This window comes from Canis lupus, chromosome 12 (genome assembly GCF_003254725.2).
Source record: "Canis lupus dingo isolate Sandy chromosome 12, ASM325472v2, whole genome shotgun sequence".
NCBI classification, from domain to species: Eukaryota; Metazoa; Chordata; class Mammalia; order Carnivora; family Canidae; genus Canis; species Canis lupus.
The window spans coordinates 24,689,253-24,712,494 of NC_064254.1; the positions used below are offsets into that span (position 1 = coordinate 24,689,253).

Genomic DNA, 23,242 nt, shown 5'->3' on the forward strand with positions numbered 1-23,242 from the left:
CTTCTTTCCATCTCCTCTTGGGGTTCTCTGACTTTAGAAGTATTGGAAGCAGGGGATTTGGCTGGCTCAGTCAGCAGAGCATGTGACTCTGGATCTCAGGGTTGTGAGTTTGGGCCCCATGTTGGGTGTAGAAATTACTTAAAAATAAAATCTTAAAAGAAAAAAAGTTCTGGAAGCAGAAGGCAGAAGGCACAGGAAGACATATGGTCCATGCTAGTCAGGAGCAAGAGCATGAGAGAGGGTAAGAACATAAGGTGAGGGGTAGAATGGAAGAGATGTAGTACATAGATATGTATTCCTGTGGCTTGCTTTTTCTTCAACATTGTATTTCTGAGAGCTATCCATGTTGATATATTTACTTTAATTGTAGTTCATTAATCTTTTTCCTGGTGTTAATATCTCTTTTTTATTTTATTTTGAAGGTTGTGTTTATTTTTTTTTGAGAGAGAGAACATGCAAGTGGGGAGCAGGGAGACAGGCAGGGCGGGGAGAGAGAGTATCTCAAGCAGACTCCATCCTGAGTGTCAAGCCTGACATGGGGCTTGATCTCACCACCCTGAGATCATGACCAAAGCCAAGAGTCTGCCACTTAACCTACTGAGCCACCCAGGTGCCCCTCTTATTTTTTAATTTTAATTCCAGTGTAATTAACATACAGTATTGTATTAGCTTCAGATGTATATAATATAGTAATTCAACAGTCTCATATCTTTTCATATGTTACTTAGTGTTCATCATGATAAGTATATTCTTAGCTCCCTTCACCCATTCACCATTTCACCCATCCCCCACCTGCCTCCCTTCTGGTAACCATCTGTTCTCCATGGTTAGGAGTTTTTTGGTTTGTTCCCCGCCCCCCTTCCCCCCGCCTTCTGTTTGTTTGCTTTGTTTCTTAAATTCCACATATGAGTGAAATTATGTGGTATTGTTGTTCTCTGACTGACTTATTTAACTTAGCATAATATGTTCTAGATCCATCCATGTTATTGGAAATGTGTAGTTCATTCATTTTCACTCTTTTTATAAAAAAAATTCCACTGTGTGAATTGATGACAATTTACCCATTTTCCTGATGATGGGCAGTTATCAGTGTTTTACTATTTTAATGTTGTTATGAACATTCTTGTTAATGGTTTCTGACATCTATACATGAAAATCTCTCTAGAGAACATAGAGTAGAATTATTATACTGAGACAAAAGGTTAAATTTACCAGATTATGCCAAATTGTTTTCAAAAGTAGTTGCACCAATTAATACTTCTACCTACAGTATATGAGTTCCTTGTCAATACTCAAAATTTTCAGATTTAATTTTTTTCCCATCTAGTATGTGTAGGTTATTATTTCACTGTGGTTTTATTTCTTAAATTTTTTAAAAAATATTTTATTTATTCATGAGAGACACACACAGAGAGAGGCAGAGACACAGGCAGAGGGAGAAGCAGGCTCCATGCAGGGAGCCTGAGGTGGGACCTAATCCGGGAACTGCAGGATCATGCCCTGAGCCGAAGGCAGATGCTCAACCGTTAAGCCACCCAGGCATCCCTTCACTGTTGTTTTAATTTGCATTTTTTAATTTATTTTTTTAAATTTGCATTTCTCCAATTACTAATATGGTTGAACATATTTTTGTATGTTTATTAGTCATTTATGTTTCCTTTGTTGTGAAATACCTGTTAGGGTTCTCTTTCCTTCTCTTTTCAGTGTGTTTTTATCTGTTTTCTATTAATTCTATTCCTATACTAATCCTACATTAATTGTATTTGACAAGTTTCTTTTCCCAGTTTGAAGGTGATTTAAAAAATATATGTTTGTTTGCTTTTTAAACTTAAGTTCTTAATTTTAATGTGGTTGAAATGATCAATCTTCCCATTTTAAGCATGTCCTTTTTAAGAAAATTATGGTAAAATATACATAATGAAAAACTTACCATTTTAACCCTTTTTTAGCGTATAGTTCAGTGGCATTAAGTATATTCACACTGTTGTGCAACCATCACCACCATCCATCTCCAGAATGGCTGTGCTTTTTCTTAATGTCTTGCTTAAGAAATTCTTTGCTATAATAAGACCATTTTTATAATTAGAACACATTTGCTCTAAATTCTTAAAGTTTTGCCTTTCACATGTAAGTATTTAACCATCTGGAATTGATTTCTGTGTATAGTGGGAGGTAGGAAATTTATTTTTCCTCATACAGAGAGCCAGTTGTCCTAGCATCATTTAGAATTGTCCATTTTTTTCTCCGAGTTGTATAGTGGATGTGTACTATACCAAGTTTCTTCATATGTGTGGGTCCATTTCTGGTTTCTCTTTTCTGTTCCTTTGGTTGATCTGTCTATTCCTGTCCCAATATTACATTGTTTTAAGTACTATGGAACTATGATATGCCATCCATCTGCCTGAAATGCTATTTTCCTAAAGATACATATGACTCAATCTCTAATTTTCTTCTGGTCTCTGCTTCATTGTCATGTCCTTAGCTAGTCTTTTCCTGGCTACCCTTTCTAAAATTTCAGTGCCTTCTCCAGTGCCATCCATCCAAATTTTACATCCTTCTACTCTGCTTTATTCTTTCTGCTTAGTAGTTATTATTTAACATCATCATGTGTAGACTTCTCTTATTTTGTTGTCTCTCTTTCCCACTAGAAGATAAGGTTTATGAAGGCAGGGATTTTTGGCTATCTCATCACTGTTGTATCCCCAGCATAGAAAACATTGCCTAGCACTTAGTAGGTACTGAATTAGTATTTCTAAAACAAATCAGATAAGGCTGATATGTGGAAGGGTATTCTTTTCTTCCTTTACTATCCTTTAAGAATATACTTTTTCTCTGGTTCTCTTGCTCTTTGATGCTGGACGAATAAAGGCAATCTGAAGGGAGGAAAATGAAGTGCTCTTTTAAGTTTCTTTCCTTGCCATGTCCCAGAGGTGGGCAGTGAAATGAAAAGGGTGGAGGGATCAGTGTTGCCTAGCTGTGTCTTATTTTCTAGGTCAGCTATGGTGCTGGAAATGCCTTCTGTCTTTGCTTCCCATGGCAAGCAGAACTGGCTAGATCTAGAGTTTATAGAGTCCTCACTGTGTAAAGAAATGTACCACACCTTTGATTTTTAGGGTAGCACACCCTGAACAGGGGAAGAATGGGCACTCACTTTGACTTACCAAGCATGGTAACTAAAATTTTAGTTTTAAGTGTGACACAATACAGGACAGAACTCTTGATACCTGTGGAGTCATCTGCGAGTGAATGCCCTGTGAGATAGCCTGACTGTAGCTGGGTAAAGTCCAGGGCAGGCACTGAATTGAGCAGTGATGATTCATGGAAATTTTGTCAGAGACGGTACTCTGTGCTTATTATAGGCTATACTGGGGAGCCAAGTCATTCTGGAAGGAATGTGTATAAAGTTTTCAGATGAGGACTTGAAGTTTTATATTTTGGAGCCAACTTTGATTCAAACCATCTGTTGCATATCAAGCTGAACCCATCAGTCTTTTGATAAATCTTTCCTATTTTACATTAATTCAGTATAATTAATATTTGCTGGGGAACTTGGAGTGCCATATATTGGGGTTACAAAAATGAATGACACACTGATCTCTGCTTTTCAGATGCTTAAGGTCTAGCAGAAATAAAGGTTATATGTTTATATGTTTTTCCACCTCCAGTCTCCATAACCAGATTATGAGGTTGAGGTCTATAATTTATGTGAATCTTGGTTGCCAGGGATGAGCATTGTGTTAATCCATTTTTAAAAAATGAAATAAATACATGAAAGAGCTTGCGGTGATTTACCAAATATGGTCACTGAAGTGGATAACATTATTGAGCATTATTCATACTGTAATGTGTAGATGTGTATTATAATTGCCTCTGGATACAGAAAACACTCTTCACAGTGAGGTAGTGACCAAAGGAGAGTGTTCTGAGCAGTGTGTTCATCAAATCATCCAGTGGTTCACATTCTCATTGTACTATATGGAATTGCAGAGATCATGGTGGTTTAAATGAGGAGCAGCCTATAAGCAAAGGCTCAATAGGATGGAAGAAGGCAGCAGTTGACTACTTGAAGTATGGGTAGAAGTCTTACAGCAGGGCTGGTTAGGGCTTTTGGAGACACAAAGTAGGGAAGTACAAGGTCTTTTGGGGAAGAGCTAGTAGTTCAGAGCATATGTTGGAGGGTAGTGGTAGGCAATAAGATGATCAAATCTTGGGGCCATGCTGTGGAAAGCCTTCAGATGTTTTTGAACGATTAAAACAGAATCTTAAAAATACCATAAAATGTCTCATAGTCTACCTCACTGCTAGTTGCTTAGTTGCCATTAATGTAAAACATGTTTATGTTTGTAGGAGACTATTTTTTTTTAAAGATTTTATTCATTTATTCATGAGAGACACACAGAGAGGAGAAGCAGAGACACAGGCAGAGGGAGAAGCAGGGATCCCAGGACCCCGGGATCACGTCGAGTCAAAAGGCAGGAGCTCAACCACTGAGCCACTCAGATGCCCCAGGAGACTAATTTCTTTAACAGTCCGAAGAACTATAAAAGATATCAACTATTGTAGAGAAAGAGGTATTGACATTTAAGTCAAAGGTGGGATGCTTTACTACTGGACTAAGGATAAAGCTAAGTTAAATAAAAACTAAGTATATCTCAGAGTGGCTGTCTTGCACCTAAAATTTTAATTCCAATGGATACCATCTGCCCAGATAGTAAGGGGGGGAGGTTGGAGGTTGGTGCACTAGTGGAGGTATGAAGCAGGAGTTGCAGAGGGCTGTCCCCTGGTGGAAGTCAGAAGCATTGTAGGAAAATGTACTAGTATGGCAAGAGCAACTTTCATTCATTCATTCTCAACAACCATGCAATTTTTTTTTTAAAGATTTTATTTATTTATTCATAGAGATGCAGAGAGAGAGAGAGGCAGAGACACAGGCAGAGGGAGAAGCAGGCTCCATGCAGGGAGCCCAACGTAGGACTCGATCCCAGGTCTCCAGGATCATGCCCTGGGCTGCAGGCGGTGCTAAACCACTGCGCCACCGGGGCTGCCCACAACCATGCAATTTTATTGCTTAAAACAAAATGTTAACAGTGTCTGTCCCTGGGTGACAGTATAAGCAGATTGCCGCATCATAGGTGGATTTTCTTTTTGACATTTTCCAAGATTTCTAAAATTTAATTTACTAGGGAAAAGTAGTCTAAAAATGACTTGTTGGATCGCCTGGGTGGCTCAGCTGTTGAGCGCCTACCTTTGGCTCAGGGTGTGATCATGGAGTCCTGGGATCGAGTTCCACATCGGGCTACCTGAATGCAGCCGGCTTCTCCCTCTGCCTATGTGTGTGTGTCTTGTGAATAAATAAACCTTTAAGAAAAATGACTTGTCAATTAGGTAATGTTTTTACAAGATTGGGCTTATATGGCATGTATGGTTTTCTGTATTTTGCTGTTAATAGTATCCTAAGCATTTTCCCAATAGTCTTCAAAAACACGTATTTTGAATGGTTGTGTAATGTCCCATAATAGGACTATACTATTATTTATTCTTTTTTCCTGGGTTTTCACTACTATAGTGGTTTAATGAAGTTTCTCGAACACAAATTTTTGTGTCCATTTCTGAACAGATTCATCTAAGTTAAACTGTATGAATTCTTTTAGGGCTCATAATACACATTACTATATCGTACTCCAGACTTTTAGTACCGCAACAATTCCTATGTGAGCTCATTGTACTGGACTTTGCCCAGCACTATTTTCATTGTAAAATCTTTGCCAGTTTTGTAGAGGAAAATTTCTTTGCTGTCAATAATAAACACTTTTTCATATTTCATGATTGGTTAGGAGTTATTTGTTGCTGTTCTTTTCCCACTTTTCAGTTTTTGTCAGCATTTTTTTCTAATTTACTTAAGCTCTTTACATTTTGATGGTATTAGTCATCGTACATTTTCCCCTAGTTTGATGACTGCAAAAAATTTTGTGAATTTTTAAGATGCCCGATTTTACATTTTTATAGTCAAATCTTTAGATTTCTTTGTACTTTATTTACATTAATTTCCTATCCAGAGATCAGATAAATATTCACGTAAATGTTCCTATCGTCTGTGCTCTAAGTTTTTCAGGCAGTTCTCATGTTTTCAGGTGTCTTCTTTGTATCAGGTTATGTTAATTATGTTGTCTGATACAGAGAGGAAAGAATTAAAGTGAGGCACTGCTGTCAAAACGTGGAATTAGGGATCCCTGGGTGGCGCAGCGGTTTAGCGCCTGCCTTTGGCCCAGGGTGCGATCCTGGAGACCCGGGATCGAATCCCACGTCGGGCTCCCGGTGCATGGAGCCTGCTTCTCCCTCTGCCTGTGTCTCTGCCTCTCTCTCTCTCTGTGTGACTATCATAAATAAATAAATAAATAAAACTTAAAAAAAAAACCAAAACGTGGAATTGGTACTGTATGCTAGTTAGCACTGTGGTGCTTGGAGTCTCCCTCACTTTGAACCTGGCCCTGTCATTTATACGATCTTTGAAGTAACTTAACTTCTTGCCCTTTTCTGTGGTTTCCTTATCTGTAAAATGGGTTAATAACATAACCTATCTCATACAGTTATGAGAATTGATGAATTGATGTAGAAATCACTTAGAACACGTCCTGATACAAAGTCAGGGCTAGCCGCAGCTTGATCCACGATGGGTAGGTGCTTTGAAGTTTGGTATTGTTTCGATATATTTTGCATTTCTAAAAACCTGACGTTTCCTTTCAAAGCGCTCTTCACCTGCAATGATCACCAGATCTTTCTTCAGCCACTTTAGTGAGGCACGCCTCCTAGAGGCCACAAGTGAAGCTTATTTCGAGCTCCTGAAAACCCTACAGATCTCCTTTGGAGAGCTGGTGTGGCTCTGACCCACCGCTTGCTTCCGATGGACCCCTACTTCTTCCCTCTGAGCCTAATCTCTTCAAATTTCTGCAGGTCCCGGAGCGCGATCTGCGTGTGTGCATTCATCCTAGCTCCAGCCATTTTGCGGGGGCTTACTAAGCGCGAGGCGTGGGGTGGGGGTGGGGGTGGGGAACCCAAGAAGGTCGAATCTGTCTTTACGGTGCTTGCCGTCCCGTAGGGAAAAAAAAAAACCAAAAAAAGAGAACGTGCTGTGCATAGATGGACAAACTAACGTTCATCTTTTAGCTTCCATTTTCTCATCTCTAAAATGGAAGTAATACAACCTACCTTATAGGGTCGCAGAAAAGATTAAACAAGGGAAAACAGAGCCCCCAAGAGCCCCCAACGGGTGAGAAGGGAGCGCAGCCATCGCCTATTGCGGCATCCTCCTCCAGCTCCAGAGCGATCAGTCTACCCGGTGGGTTAAGGCGCCAGGCTCTTGGGAGCGTGGGAACTTCCACCGCTAGTCTTCCCAGTGTCACTCGTCAAAAGCTCCCGGTTGCAGGTACAGGAGGTACAGCTTGCAATCTGGAAACACAAACCACCGAGTTTAAGAAATTCTAAGCCGGCAAAGCGGGCTCAAAGCCCCCGGGAACCCGGGAGCCCCCGCACGGAGCATGCGCAGGGCGCGCGCTGGGTGGGCGGGACGTGCGAAGGGACGCTGTTGTCCTCGTCACTTCCGTTTCCGGTCCCATACGAACTCTCCCGCCATCTGAGGAAAGCGGCTGTTGGGGTTTGTGTGTTTTCGTATTTGGTGTGATTGCAGGTAAGAGGATCTCCTGCGGCTCTAGGACGGACAGTAATCTTGGTGTTGAGGCTTCCAAGTGGGGAAAGAAGGGAGAGCACTTTGCGGGCGGTGAGAGCCGAAGGATGACATGGCGGGGTGAAGGTACTGGGTGTCGGTAGGTTGGGGGCAGACACAGGTGCCAGCGAGTTGAGGGGACAGAAGCTTCGCCTGAGAAGGGCTCGGTTAGGATGGAGGCGGGTAATTTTTATAAGGGGCTTTGGATGCTTTCCTACAAGCCCGGAAAGACTGGATTAGACGTGTTCTGTTTCCCAGGGTTCTGAGGTAGGAAGTAACTGGGCCCGGTGCATTCAGTCTCTGCAAAGCCAGAACCTGCCGCGCTTTCTTCCACATTCAGGATCGCAACCCGTGTTAAATCCCACCTTAACTCTCGCGACCGCAGAGATCTAAGGGCGGTGGCACATAGACTTAGAGTGAACAGGTAACATAGCCTGACTTTGCTGTCGCCGCGAGTTATGGCTTCCACCTGCATACACCTCCCCCCACTCTCATGACGGAACTGTGTCAGGTCCGGTGTAGAAAACCTGGAAAAGGCAGAAAGACAGATTACCCAGGGATAGTCACTGTTAACATTTTATGCATGACCTTTAGGTTTTTTTTTTTTTTTTCTGTATATGTGAAGTTTCTTTTTGCACTTTTTTTGTGGTCAACCCCACTTGCCATCATTTTAACCATTTTATGTTTCCTTCCAGGGGAATGAGATGCAGTTTTCAGGGGGAATGCGCAAAAAACTGAGGTTGGGAGGTGACCAACGGAAGGCTTCCTACCCTCACAGCCTTCAGTTTTACTTGGAGCCACCTTCTGAAAACATATCTTTGATAGAGTTTGAAAGCTTGGCTATCGATAGAGTTAAATGTGAGTGATATTTGAATTAGCGTTTATATATTCTTGAGAACTTCACTTACACTTTTTGTGGAATGAATGAGGGTAATTTATTTCCTTCAGTTAATTCAAGAAATATTTATTGAGGGCTTGCTTTTTATTTACTGCACAGTGTATGTTTATTGAGTGGCACTATACCCTAGGTTGGGTGGGGATTTTCAGATGAATAATGTAATTCTCATATTTGTTGAAGCTGTATTCTAGTACATAGATACAGACATCCAACGTAATAATCATAATTTAGTATTTTAAATGTCTTACTAGAGGTAAATAGTAGTGTTCTTGAAACAGGTGAGAGTGATTAAGACTGCTTAGAGAAGTTGAAATGAAAAAAAAGAAGTTAAAATGTAGTCTGGACTTGGAAGGAAGAGTAGAAATTTCTCAAAAGAAAAGTAAAAGATTTTTTTTCAAGATGAGATAATGGACTATACAAAGGCTTGGAGGCATGAGAGAATGTTATATTTGAGGGAACAGTGACAAGTTCAGGATAGGTGGAGAAGAATGGATAACCAAGGGCATTTTGTGCCAAGCTAATGGTGTAATATTGGTGTGTAAGGAGGATGTGGCACTTGTACTGCTGGCCTGCTTATCCTCTGTGTGCTAGTGTAAGAAAGAAAGAAGCTGGGCATGAATTGAAGCAGAAGTAATAGCAGTGTCTTCTGAGTTTCTGTTCCAGGATATCCTGGTGGGAAAATCAGAAGGTAAAGTGAGCTAATATTAGTCACTTTTAGAGGAGTAGAGTGGCACCTGCTAATGCAGAAAGAGAGCACTCAGTGCCTGTGGAGTGAAAGAGTGAAGACAGGAGAGAAAGGGGTTTCAGGAAGCTTAGCAGTGTCAGATGCTTCATAGATTAAGATGATGATTGAAAAGTGCCCTTTGAGTTTGGCATTTATGGGGTGAGATGATGAGGGCCTGAATTAAGGCAGTAATGGTGTCAGGAATAGGAAGGGAGTGATTTACAGGATACTGAGGAGGTGTTCCTGAGAGGAGTTGGTGATTATTTGGATGTGAGGAGTGGAGGGGCAGGTGGGAGTGGCTGAAATTTCAGTTGGGATGACCTGGTGCTTAGAACCTGTGCTAATGGAGATGGTATGGCAGGAAGAGGAGTAGGACTGAAGGGAAGAGAATTAGTTTAGTTTGGGATACCATCATGATGTACCTGTGGGGCATGGGTTTATGTTCAGGATTCATTTTAGATGTTTTTCATTGTTGAATTATCAAAATGCTTTTCATATTGATGGAAGTAGAATTCTTCTGAGGAAGGATTGAAAAGGTACTTTGGAAACCTTTGAAAGATACGTGCCTCTGTTCAAGGCAGTTCATTTAGTACACGGGGGGGCTTTGCTTCTTTACTACTACTTCTTTACTTCTTCTTCTCTACTTCATCAGTAAAGGAAGGGCTATTTTTTCTGAGGAGTCTATGCTGAGTCAGTGAAGCAAACTGACAAACAACGTTAGGGATGCAAACAAGGGTGCTTAATTTTTTTTTCATGCCAGCACACATGAATTCCTTGACAGTGGTGGCTCAGTACCAGAGTAATTATCCCCCATCCCTCTCCCTCTGCTTGAGAATCCCTGGTATTAGATTATGTTATGGGACATGGATATTTTCTGCACATGGATGGAGATTATCTTCTTATAAATTTATGTAATTTGTATAATGTACTTACAAAAAATAAAGGTGTTACAACTTGTCATCTTTTAAAAACAAGTAATTATGGAATTGCCATTCATTTGTCTTGGGACCTAGTTTTTAAAAATTACCTTGCATTCATACATTTTCTCTTCTGTTTTTATAATATTTTCTAGTGCTAAAAGCAGTTGAAAATCTTGGTGTAAGCTATGTGAAAGGAATTGAGCCATACCAAAGTAAGTTGGAGAATGAGATCAGAAGGCTCAAGTTTTCCTTCAGAGTAAGTAAAAGCGGGAAAGAAATGTTCTTCAGTTTGTATATATTTCTGTAGTGGGTCTTGGTTGTGGAAAAGATCTTGGATTAGGCCCAGGGCTTTAAAAAAGACTAATATAGCATAGACTCTGCCTGAAGATATATCTGCAGCCCACTAGGGGTGATTGACATATAGTCAGATGATCATAATACAGCAGGGTTTCTCGACCTTGGGATTATTGACATTTGGGCCTGATAATTCCTTGGTGCAGGTAGATGCTCAGTAGTGTCTCTGGCTTCTGTCCAGTAGGTATCTGTAGACATTGCCAGATGTACCCTGTGCACCACAACATGAGGGATGCCGATAGATATGTGCTCTAGGAACTTCAAGAGTACAGAGGATTACCCAGCTCACATTGGGGAGGTTTGGGAAGACATCCCAGTTCTAGCTAGTGCTGGAACTGAATCTGATAGATGTGATCAGATTTTTATTTTAGGAAGATGACTGCCAACAGCAGATTGAATGGGCCATATCTGGTAGGAGGAAAAACAGGTAACCTGGAAATAATGAGAGTGAATTGAATGGGGAGAAGAGGACTGATATTAAGAGATATTATGAAGGTCAAATAAACAGATTCTAGTGACATTGCAGGGAGAAGAGAGAGGAGAATTAGGAATGACTCCCAGGTTTTGGTTAGGACAAGTAGGTGGAAGGTGATAGTAGTTTGAGAGGTGATATATACAGAAGGAGAAGCAAGTCTTAGAAGGAAGATGTTGAGTTCTAAACATGAATTGGAGGTGCTCGTGGAAATGCTTAGTGGATAGTTGGGTATACGTGCAGGTTAGATTTGGGAGACACCTGGAGTGGGAATATAGATTAAAGAGGAAGGTTGGTATCAGGAGGAGGAAAATATTTGAGTGAGAAGATGATGATGGACAGGATGTGAAGAATACCAATATTTGAAGTGAAGTAGATTTGGGGGAGTCTAGGAAGGAGATTGAGAAGGAATTGCCAGAGAGGTAGATCAGCAGGGATGATAGTGTCATGGTAGCCAAGGAGGGCTGGAGCTGACATCATAATGATCGTGATATAAATACCAATACCATAAGAATAACGAGGAAGCATTCATATTCTACTTATTGTATCCCAGAGTTCATTCTAAGCATATTACATATATTAACCCATGTAATCCAGTTAATAGTCTTATGAGGCAGGTACAATTGTCACCACTATTTTATAGATAAGAGAATGGAGTTACTGATAAGCTACATAACTGACCCAGGCTTATAGGACGATAAGTGGCAGAGCCAAGATTTCAAATCTGGACATTTTGTTTCCATGATGGTGGTATCTTTAACTACATATTTCAGAAGCTTAGGACCATGTAAGATGAATGGTACAGAAACCATTGGATTTATCAGCTTGATGGAGCCTTGTAGATGGAGGCAGAAGCCAAAATGATGGCAGTGTTTGGAGGAGAGAAGTGGGTACAGAATATGTACTCTTGTAAGATGGCTAGCTGAAAAGAGAAGAGAAATAGATCTGAATATAGAAGAATTTATAGGGAAAAGAGAAGGCATACAAACATGATGGGAGATTACTTGAACATGCTTATAAACTGAGTGACGAAGAGAGAGAAGAACCTAGAAGAGAGAGAAGAGGAGCAGAATTTGAAGATAATTTGAGAGAGCATTTGATAAATCAAGATACTTAGGAGGCAAGAGCAGGTGGATTGCATGGCTTAGGTTTAGGGATTAGCTGATGTAGGAGGAGGGAGAGATCTTTTGTCCACAGAGATGGAAGGGACACTAGTACAGTGTGGATGCAGAAGCTCGGAGCTGAAGAAGTTGGCCCGGTGGCCTTTATTTTCTGTAAATTAGATGAAGTTATCTGTTGAGAGAGAACAGGAAGGTGGTGTGGTAGGGAGCTTAGCTCAACAATTGAAGACTGAAACAGCTTTTCTAAGAGTGAGGAAAGATGATTATGTGTCAAAACCCTTTTCTATTGCTTATAAGCATTGTGACCCTGGAAAAATTATATAACATCCCTGTGCCTCAGTTTCCTCATCTTTAAAATAGGGATATAGTAGTACTTACCTCAGATTTTTTTTAAAGGATTAAATGGGTTAATAAGATTAAAAATGGTTATAATAGTGCCTGGTACCTCAAGACTGCTCACTCTTACTGTGTTGAACTTAAATAAGCACTTGGTGCTTGTAAAAGTCCAGTACATGTTAGAGGTTGTGAATTTTTAATATTCCAAATTCTCAGTAATTGTGTATTTTATTCCCCCAGAGGTTCTCAGTATTTTGGTAATAGATCTGTAGAGTGTAGTGGTAGATTTATTTAAAATCTAGGTTTTTGCCAGATGGTTAAATGAAAGCAGTTGAAGGTTGATGCAAGGGGTGTTTGAAGAGATGAGAAAACTGGGTATAGGCTGGGTAAGAAAGGAAGTTAAGAGAGGGGTTGATAGGAAGAAAAGAGTAGAGTCCAAACCCAGGGGGTTTTGTTGAGATCAGTTCAGTTTTCATTTTCACTTAATGGCTAACAAGTAAAATGGTAATTACCTTGGAGGGCATATTTATGAAATTTGTTTTTGAAACTTTTACTTTACCATTGGCTTATGCTATCTCTATTTCTTTATATACTTGTTACCATTCTAATGCATTTATTTTATTCATGTGCCATTATTCTTAAGGAAAGCTTAGAAGATGAATATGAACCACGAAGAAAAGATCATATTTCTCACTTCATTTTACGCCTTGCTTATTGCCAGTCGTGAGTACACGTTTACAGTCTCACAGTCGAATCTGATATCTTGGGTTATAAATTGGTACATGGGAAGCTGACATATATTGTACTGACCATAGAAAAACCCAGAATAACATCAGAAACTGGCGATTCATGAGTTGAACACTGCTATAGTGAATTGTTTGAAGCCAGTTGTTTACTGAAAAATATTGAAAAAAATTCTGTTGTAAAATTTACCTGTTGAAACACTTGTTAGCTTCATGGGACAGCTTCTTCCTTTGGGATTTGAAATTGGAGGGGATTTCAGTAAGAAGGGCTTTTGCTTTCCCAGAAAACAAAAAAAGTGTCACTATTTATAAGAAATAAAGACTCGGGGATGCCTGGGTGGCTCAGTCAATTGAGCGTCTGCCTTTGGCTCAGGTCATGATCTCAGGGTGCTGGGATCCAGTTCCACATTGGGCTCCCTGCTCAGTGGGGAGTCTAGTTTTTCCCTCTGCCTGCTACTCCCCCTGCTTGTGCTCATGCTCAATTTCTCTCTCTCTCTCTCTCTCAAATAAATAATTGAAATCTTAAAAGAAAAAAAAAGAATGACTCAAACATACCCTTGTATTTGGTACAGATTTTTAGGAGTTGAGATGTATGGGCTAGTGCCCATTAGATTAAGATATTTTCTTTTGCTAGTTGGTTTGTTATAATATAGTGCCACCCAGAGGGAGAAGGAGTTAGTTGCCTTTTTTTTTTTTTTTAAACTTTGTGTTCTTTTTCTGTATTAATTTTGGCTGCATAACATACTTATTTTAAGTTTTTTTTTCCTCTTTCTATTAGTAGGCTTATCAAATGAGAATCCTGAAATTGTTTACTATCACAAGATAATAACTGAGAAATTATTGACCATGTTTGGTCTTGGAGTTTTTCTTTTGTAAAAACATATGTGCAGTTTACGTAATTTATGCAGTAAATGAATTGCTGACAATCTCTGAAAGTCACTTTGGAAAAAAAACTAAATCATATTTTACATGCAGTAGTATAGTTTTTTTGTGACAATAATGTCCATTATGTATTTTATGAATTAATATGTTTGTATGTTGGCTTTTAAAAATTTGAGGTATACTTGCACATATTAAATTTTGTGGAATTATAAACTATAAAGCTGTAAGCAAAGTTTACTTTCAGAATTGCTCTGATCATAACCTATTCAGAGATTAAGTTATCTTTAAAAAATTTGGTGTTTAGTTGGCATTGGTGAAACCATCTTAGACTGAAAGAATATCTTATATTCTGATGTAAATGACTATTTTGCACTTAAATGCATGAACTATTTTCTTTTATATTATTTGATGATCAGCTAGGCTCAAGGTATTCTGTATTTAATTCTTTTAATTTTATATTCATAATCTCCTTCCCCATGTTAAGCACATCCCTGGAAGATTGTGGTATGTGGCTATACTCTTTATCATAATAGAGGACTTGTATGCTTTTAACTTCTGTCTGTTGGGATCTTGCTTGTGTGTGAATTTCATTTCATAAAAATTTTTTGGATTTAATAATCAGTGAGCTTTTTTTTTTTTTTTTTAAAGATTTTATTTATTCATGAGAGACACAGAGAGAGAGAGAGAGAGAGAGAGGCAGAGACACAGGCAGAGGGAGAAGCAGACTCCCTGCAGGGAGCCCGATGTGGGACTCAATCCCAGGACTTCAGGATCATGCCCTGGGCCAAAGGCAGGCGCCAAACCACTGAGCCACCCAGGGATCCTGTCAGTGGGCTTTTAAAATAACCATTGGGCTTTTCATTTATACTTACCATTTCCCTGTCTCCATTTCAGTGAGGATCTTAGACGCTGGTTCATTCAACAAGAAATGGATCTTCTTCGATTTCGATTCAGTATTTTACCCAAAGACAAAATTCGAAATTTCTTAAAGGATAGCCATTTGCAGTTTGAGGCTGTAAGTATTATTTTGTATCCATTTTCACCATTCATCCCTTTCTGTTGGCCTTAAGTGCTAATATTAATGTGTGGCATTCTTTTTCTTTACATTTTCTTCTGAAGTCCCTGCCTGAAAGAATAGCTGTTGGCTTTGCGCTACAATGAACCTTTACCTTTTTGTGACTAGAAGAAAAGGGGCTCCTTGGTACTAAAGTCTCAACATTTAATTTCTTTGTTAAATATGTGACTTGTGAAAACACAAAAAATTTAATTTATAAAGGTTCATTTAAAAAAAAAATGATTTTATTTATTCATGAGAGTTACAGAGAGAGAAAGGCAGAGACTTAGGCAGTGGGAGAAGCAGGCTTCCTGCAAGGAGCCCAGTGTGGGACTCGATCACAGATCCTGGCATCCCACCCTGAGCTGAATGTTCAGCCACTAAGTCACCCAGGCGTCCCTATAAAGGTTCATCTTTAACTAGAATCTTTTAGGCCGAAAATTTAAAGCTAATAAAGTATTAAAGAAAAAAGAGAAGTGGTAGTTAATATTTATTTCCAATAATGAAATGTAGTTCAGACTTTATTTTAAAAGTCCATTGTTGGTAAAAATCTCTAAATAGCTTTAAAAATTATTTTGCAGACAAATCTGAATGATTTACATATCATAGCTATATAAAAAAGAAGAAATGTCTGGGATATATTTAGCAAGTTTAATTATTGTGGGTAAAAGTAGGATTTATGTCTTTTAGGTTGATCTGTGCTGCAGTGGGAAGGCAGGAAAATTCTGTTATAGAAGACTTAGATGGGGATCCCTGGGTGGTGCAGCGGTTTGGCGTCTGCCTTTGGCCCAGGGTGCGATCTTGGAGACCCGGGATCGAATCCCACGTCGGGCTCTCAGTGCATGGAGCCTGTTTATGTCTCTGCCTCTCTCTCTCTCTCTCTCTGTGACTATCATAAATAAATAAAAAATTAAAAAAAAAAAAAAAAAAAAAGAAGACTTAGATGGTGGTAGGATCGCTGAGTCTCAAGTTTGGTGTTAGAATGAGTGACTTGAGGCCAAATAAAGTAGAAGTTGGAATGAAGGACGTCCTGAGAAGTGGAAAATGTACCCACATTTTTAGAAACAGTATGGGTTATTGAGTTGGTGGAAAGAGTTGGCATGAGGGAAGTAAACAAACATTTGATAGACATTTAGTGTTTATTTTATGTGTGAGGGAGGCACTTTCCACAATTTCTCTCCTTTCTCATAAGATCCCCATGAGATTTCTAAATAATGTCTATGTGGACATGGAGAAATGTTGAGCCGATATCATCTGACACAAACTCTGTTCATTTTCCCCTTTGTTTTTAACTTAGATCCTTAGTGAAGCTCATTATTGCTAATATCTATTACAGTTAATTTATCCTTTCATATTAAAAATAGTTATTTTTTCCTGTTGTTGCAATGAATGTTGTCCTTGAGAAGATCTGTTTTTTCTTTTAGAGATTTATTAGAGAGAGATCACAAGCAGGGGTTAGGGGAAGCAGACTCCCTGTTGAGCAGGGAGCCTGATGTGAGACTTGATTCTAGGACCCTAGGATCATGACCTGAGCCCAAGGCATATGCTTAACTGACTGAACCACACAGGTGCCCTTAAAGATCTATTTTTTTTATTTTAAAGTGTCTTAGTATATTGTCAAGTAAAATTTTTAAAAATAAAAACCATGTTTCTTTTTTAAAAAATCTTAAAATTATGTACAGAAAAGTGCATAGATCATAATTGTATAGCTCTATGAAGAATCACAAAGTGATCATTACCAAAGAAATAAAATATTGCTGTCACCTGTGTACCTTGTGCCTCCTCCCATTCATTACCCCCTGTCTCCCACCTAAAATTAGCCACTCTCTTACTTTTAATATCATAAATTAATCCTGGCTGTTTTTGAACTTTATATAAATAGTATCATATAGTATGTCTTTTTTTCTCCAGTTTTATTGAGACATAATTGATGTATAGCATTGCGTAAGTTTAAGGTGTTAAGGGTGATCATTTGACAGGTATATATTGTGAAATGTTTACCACAATAAAGCTAGTTAACACATTCTTCACATAATTACCATTTTGTTGTGGTTATGGTGAGAACATTTAAAATTTACTCTCATAGCTACTTTGAAGTATATGATACAGTATCATTAACTATAGTCACTATGATATTATACTACTAGAAGTTTGCAGTCTTTGACCAATGTCTCATTTTTCCCCATCCCCTAGCCCCTGGCAGTCACTTTTCTGTTTTGTACTTCCATGCATTTGGCTTTTTTAGATTCCACATGTAAATGTAATCACATATATAATATTTTATAATACCTTTATTGAAATAGCATTCAGATACCTTCAAATTCAGCCTTTAAAAATGTACAATTTAAAAAAAAATAAAAATGTACAATTTAGAGGAAGGGAAAAAAATAAAATGTACAATTTATTGGTTTTTAGTATAATCACAGAGTTGTACAACCATCACCACTATTTAATTTTAGAACATTTCATTACCCTAGGAAAGAGTTGGAGAACATTTCATTATCCTACCTGTTGGTAGTCATTTTTCATTTCTCTATCTGTCATCCCCTTGGAAACCACTAATCTACTATCTGTTTCTGTGAATTTGTCTATTCTAGACATTTCATATAAATGGAATCATAACTTGTTACTGGTTTCTTTCACTTAGCATAATTGTTTTTTCAAAAATTAAAGTAGAATTAACATACAGTGTTATATTGGTTTCAGAAATACAGTATAATGATTCAACAACTCTGTACAATTCTCAGTGCTCATCCCAATAAGTGTGTTCTTTTTTTTTTTTTTTTTAAGATTTTATTTATTCATGAGAGACTCAGAGAGAGAGAGACAGAGACAGAGGCAGAGACACAGGCAGAGGGAGAAGCAGGTTCCATGCAGGACTCGATCCTGGGTCTCCAAGATCACGCCCTGGGCTAAAGGCGGCGCTAAACCGCTGAGCCACCTGGGCTGCCCCAATAAGTGTATTCTTAATCCTCTTTATGTATTTCACCCATCTTCCCACCTGCTTCCCCTCTGGCAACCACCAGTTTGTTCTCTGTATGTGAATCTGTTTTTTGGTTTGTCTCTTTGTTTTGTTTTGTTTCTTAAATTCCACATATGACTGAAATTGTGTAGTATTGGTCTTTCTCTGATTGACTTATTTAACTTAGCATTATATCCTCTAGGTCCATCCATGTTGTTGCAAAGGACAAGACTGCATTTTTTTTTTATGGCCGGGTAATATTCCATTGTGTATAGGTACCACATCTTTTTTATCCATTCATCTGTGGATGAACACTTGGGTTGCTTCTATATCTTGGCTATTGTGAATAATGCTTTACTTAGCACAGTTATTTTAAAGTTTCATCTATATCATAGCATATATCAGTACATCATTCTTTTTTATTTATTTAATTAAAAAGATATTATTTATTTATTCATGAGAGACATAGGCAGAGACATAGGCAGAGGGAGAAGCAGGCTCCTCACAGGGAGCCTGATATGGCACTCTATCCCAGGGCCGTAGATCATGCCCTGAGCCAAAGGCAGATGCTCAGTCACTGAGCCACCCAGGTGCCCCTTCATTCTTTTTTATTGTCAAATAATATTTATCTGTTCAACAGTTGATGGACATTTGAGTTGTTTCTACAATCCAAAGGCTGACTATTAGGAATAATACTACAGTGAATATTTATGTGTAAGTTTTGTGTGGATCTTTTCTTTTCTTTTCTTTTCTTTTCTTTTCTTTTCTTTTCTTTTCTTTTCTTTTCTTTCTTTTTGGCTTTATTTATTTGAGAGAGAGAGTGAGAGAGATCGCAAGCAGGGGGAAAGGGCAGAGGGAGAAGCAGACTCTGCTGAGCAATGCTCCCTGCTCTCTGCTCCCGCCCAGTGTGGAACTTGATCCTGGGACCCTGGGATCATGACCTGAGCTGAAGGCAGACATTTAACCAACTGAACCACTCTGGTGCTCTGGATATCTGGATATCTTCTTTCTCTCTCTCTCTCTCTCTCTTTTTTTTTTTGAATTTTATTTATTTATTCATGAGAGACACAGAGGAAGCAGAGACAGGCAGAGGGAGAAGTGGGCTCCCTGCAAGGAGCCTGATGCGGGACTCGGATCCTGGAATTAGGACCTGAGCCAAAGGCAGACGCTCAACTTCTAAGCCATCTAGGTGTCCCTATCTTATTTCTTTTAGGTATATATCTGGGAATGGAATTACTAGGTCATAGGGTAATTAATTCTCTGTTTAAACTTTTGAGGAACTGCTAGACTTTTTCAAGTGGCTGCACTATTTTATATCTTACTGGTGTATGATGGTTTCCCTTTCTCTACAGTATCACCCACAATTGTTATTTGTTTTTGAATGTAGCCATCCTAGTGGATGTTAAGTGGTAAGTCACTGTGGTTTTGATTTGCATTTCTTTAATGATGAATGATGTTGAGCATCTTTTCAAGTGCTTATCGGTTATTTGTATATTCTTGGGGGGATGTCTATTCAAATCCTATGTAAATTTTTTAAAAAAGAATTATTTATTTATTTATGCATGAGAGAGACACAGAGAGGCAGAGACATAGGCAGGAAGGAAGCCTGATGTGGGACTCGATCTTTGGACTGGAGATCATGCCCTCAGCCAAAGGTGGACGCTCAACTGCTGAGCCACCCAGGCGTCCTATCCTTTGTATATTTTTTAATCAAGTGATTTTTTTTATTGTTGAGTATTCTTTACATATTCTGGATATAATAATATATATCATTTACAAATATTTTCTTTCATTCTTAAGATTGTCATTTGATGGTATCATTTGCAACACAAAGTATTTAATTTATATGAAGTCTAATCTATTTTTTTCTTTTGTCACTTGTCCTTTGGTATCAGATCTAAGAAGTCTTTGTTTAAAGGAAGGTCGTGAAGATTTACTCCTATGGCTTTCTCTTAGAGGGTTTTTTTTTTTAATGTCAGTTAATTTATTTTAGAGAGAGTGCACAAGTGGGAGGGACAGGGAGAGGGAAAGAGAATCCCAAGTGGACTCTGTGCTAAGGGTGGAGCCTAATGGAGGACTCAATCTCAGGAACCAAGATCATGACCTGAGCTGAAACCAAGAGTCATACACTCAACTGTGCCACTCAAGAGCCTGTCTAAGAACAGTATGTCTTAGGCTCCTGCATACTGTATGAAGTAGGGGTCCAACTTCATTTTTTTGCATATAGCTGTTCGGTTTTCCAGCATCATTTGTTGAAATGGTTTTTCTTTCCTCATCACATTGTCACTCTTGTCATTTTTTTTTTTTTAAATTTTTTATTTATTTATGATAGTCACACAGAGAGATAGAGAGAGACAGAGAGAGGCAGAGATACAGGCAGAGAGAGAAGCAGGCTCCATGCACTGGGAGCCCGACGTGGGATCTGATCCCGGGTCTCCAGGATCGTGCCCTGGGCTAAAGGCAGGTGCTAAACTGCTGCGCCACCCAGGGATCCCTGTCACTCTTGTCAAAAGTCAGTTGACTGTGAATGGGTTTATTTCTGGACTTTTAATTTTATTCCTTTGACCTGTATGCTTATCCTTATGGCAGTACTATGTAGTCTTGAATATTGACTACTGTAGCTTTATAGTAAGATTTGAAATTGAGAAGTAGGGGTCTTCTAGCTTTGTTATTTTTTCAAGATTATTTTGGCATTTTGTTCCTTGGATTTTCTTAAGAATTTTAGGATTCACTTACCAGTTTCTACAAAAATCATCTGGGATTTAGACTGGGATTGCAGAGACCATGTAGGTCAATTTGGAGAGTTTTGTCATCTTAATATTAAATCTTCTTCATGAACATGAGATGTTTTTTATTTTTAAAGATTTTCTTTTTCTCAACAAAATCAAGCACAATTTTTGTTAAATTTATACCTAAGTATTTTATTCTTTATTTTTTAAGGAATTTAATCTAATTTTATTTTTAAGCAGGCTCCACACCTATCGTGGAGCTCAATGCAGGGCTCAAACTCATGATGTTTGATCAAGATCAAGAATGAGACACTTAACCGACTGAGCCACCCAGGCGCCCCCTCTTAGTATTTTATTCATTTTCTTTTCTTTCTTCCTTTTTTTTTTTTTTTAAGATTATGTTTATTTGTTTGAGAGGGAGACAGAGCATGAGCAAGGGGGAGTAGATGGAGCAGTAGACTCCCCACTGAGCAGGGAGCCAGATGTGGGGCTTGATCCCAGGACCCTGAGATCATACACAAGCTGAAGGGGGATGCTTAACCAACTGAGCTACCCAGGTGCCCCATATTTTATCCTTTAATGTCTCTGTGAGTGGAGTTGTTTTTTCTATTTCATTTTTGGAATGTTTATTGCTAGTGAATAGAAGTTCAGTTGATTTTTATATATTGATCTTGTATCCTGCAACCTAATGGAACTCTGTTAGTGTTAATAGGTTTTAGTGGATTCTTTAGGAGGTTATGTCTCACAAATCGAGATGACTCTTACTCATTACTTTCCAATATAGGTGCTATTTATTTCTTTATTTTTGACTAATTTCCCTAGCTAGAAGCTCTATGTAATGTTGAAAAGAAGTGGCAGTAGTGGACATCCTTGTTTTTGATTTTAGGGGGAAAGCATTCAGTCTTTTACTGTGACCTATGATAATGGATATGTGTTTTTTGCAGACACTTTTATTCAGATTGGGAAAATGTCCTAATTTTATTTGAGCATTCTCATTATGAAAGGGTGTTGGATTTTGTCATGTGCTTTTCTTCTGTCTGTTGAGATGATCATATGATTTTTGTCATTTATTAGTATGGTGTGTTACATTCCTTGATTTTTGGATGTTAAACCAACCTTACTGGGATAAATCCCTCTTGGTTATACTGTATAATCCATTTTGTTTGTGAGAGTGTGCATACCATCAGGGGGTGGGGACAGGCAGGGAGAGAGGGAGAACCTCAAGCCGACTCCATGCTGAGTGTGGAGCCAGATGTGGGGCTTGATCTCACACTCTAAGATCATGACCTGAACTGAAATCAAGAGTCAGATGCTTAACCATCTGAGCCACCCAGGTGCCTCTTTATGATCCTTTTTATATGTTGCCAGATTTGATTTACTAGTATTTACTAGTATTTGTGTTTATTGATAAGGGATGTTAGCCTGTAGTTCGTTTTCCCTTTCTCTCTTTCTCTCTTTTTTCTTTCTTCTTTTTTAAGATTTTATTCGTTTATTCATAGAGACAGAGAGAGACTGAGACACAGGCAGAGGGAGAAGCAGGCTCCCTGTGGAGAGCCTAGTGTGGGACTCCATCCCAGAACTCCGGGATCATTCCCTGAGCTGAAGGCAGACATTTAACCACTGAGCCACCCAGGTGTCCCTGGTCTGTAGTTTTCTTATGATTTCATTGTCTAGATTTTGAATCAGGGTAATCTTGGTCTTGTAGAAAGGATTTTGGAAGTCTATCCTGCTCTTTTTTTTTTCTTTATTTGGAAGAGGTTTTGAAGGATTGGTGTTAATTTTTCTTTAAACATTTGGTAGAATTTAAGCAGTGAGTCTATCTCTGCTTAAGCATCTCTGTGGGGTGTTTTAAAATTACTAATTCATTCTTATTATAGGTCTATCCCAATTTTCTATTTCTTCTTGAGTGTATTTGGTAATTTGTATTCTCTAGGAATTTGTCCATTCATCTGAGTTACCTAATTGGTGTGTGCACCTATGCATAGTATTTCCTTGTAATCTCTTTTGGAAAAATTGAAATATAGAGGTACCTGGGTGACTCAGTCAATTAAGCATCTGACTCCTGATCTCAGCCCAGGTCTTGATCTCAGGGTTGTGAGTTCAAGCCTCTCACTGGGCTCCATGTTGGGCATGGAGCTTACTAAAAAAAAAAAAAAAAAAAAAAAAAGACATCCAATATTATATTAGTTTCAGAAATCTTTTTTATTTCTATAAGGTTGGTAATGATGTCCTCTCATTCTTTTAATACTGATTTTACTAAGTCTTTTTTTTTTTTTTGTCATTGAGCTAGAGTTTGTCAGTTTTGTTGATCTTTTCCAATATTAGGT

General features: G+C 38.6%; 1 protein-coding gene across 5 annotated transcripts in view; it reads left to right on the plus strand.

Moving 5' to 3' along the window:
* The first annotated feature begins 7,527 nt into the window (after positions 1-7,527).
* PRIM2 (DNA primase subunit 2) overlaps positions 7,528-23,242 on the plus strand; it is a 307,896-nt gene continuing 292,181 nt past the window's right edge. For 2 of the 5 annotated variants that reach the window (XM_035698082.2, XM_035698083.2), the window contains exons 1-5: positions 7,528-7,684; positions 8,416-8,578; positions 10,415-10,518; positions 13,189-13,268; positions 15,065-15,185. In XM_035698082.2, coding sequence (XP_035553975.1) covers positions 8,425-8,578; positions 10,415-10,518; positions 13,189-13,268; positions 15,065-15,185 — 459 coding nt within the window. In that variant the 5' untranslated portion in view covers positions 7,528-7,684; positions 8,416-8,424. Of the gene's footprint in view, positions 7,685-8,415; positions 8,579-10,414; positions 10,519-13,188; positions 13,269-15,064; positions 15,186-15,289; positions 16,163-23,242 lie in introns of those variants that run through there. The other 3 variants (XM_025419135.2, XM_049092213.1, XM_025419133.2) reach the window with 3 other exon arrangements.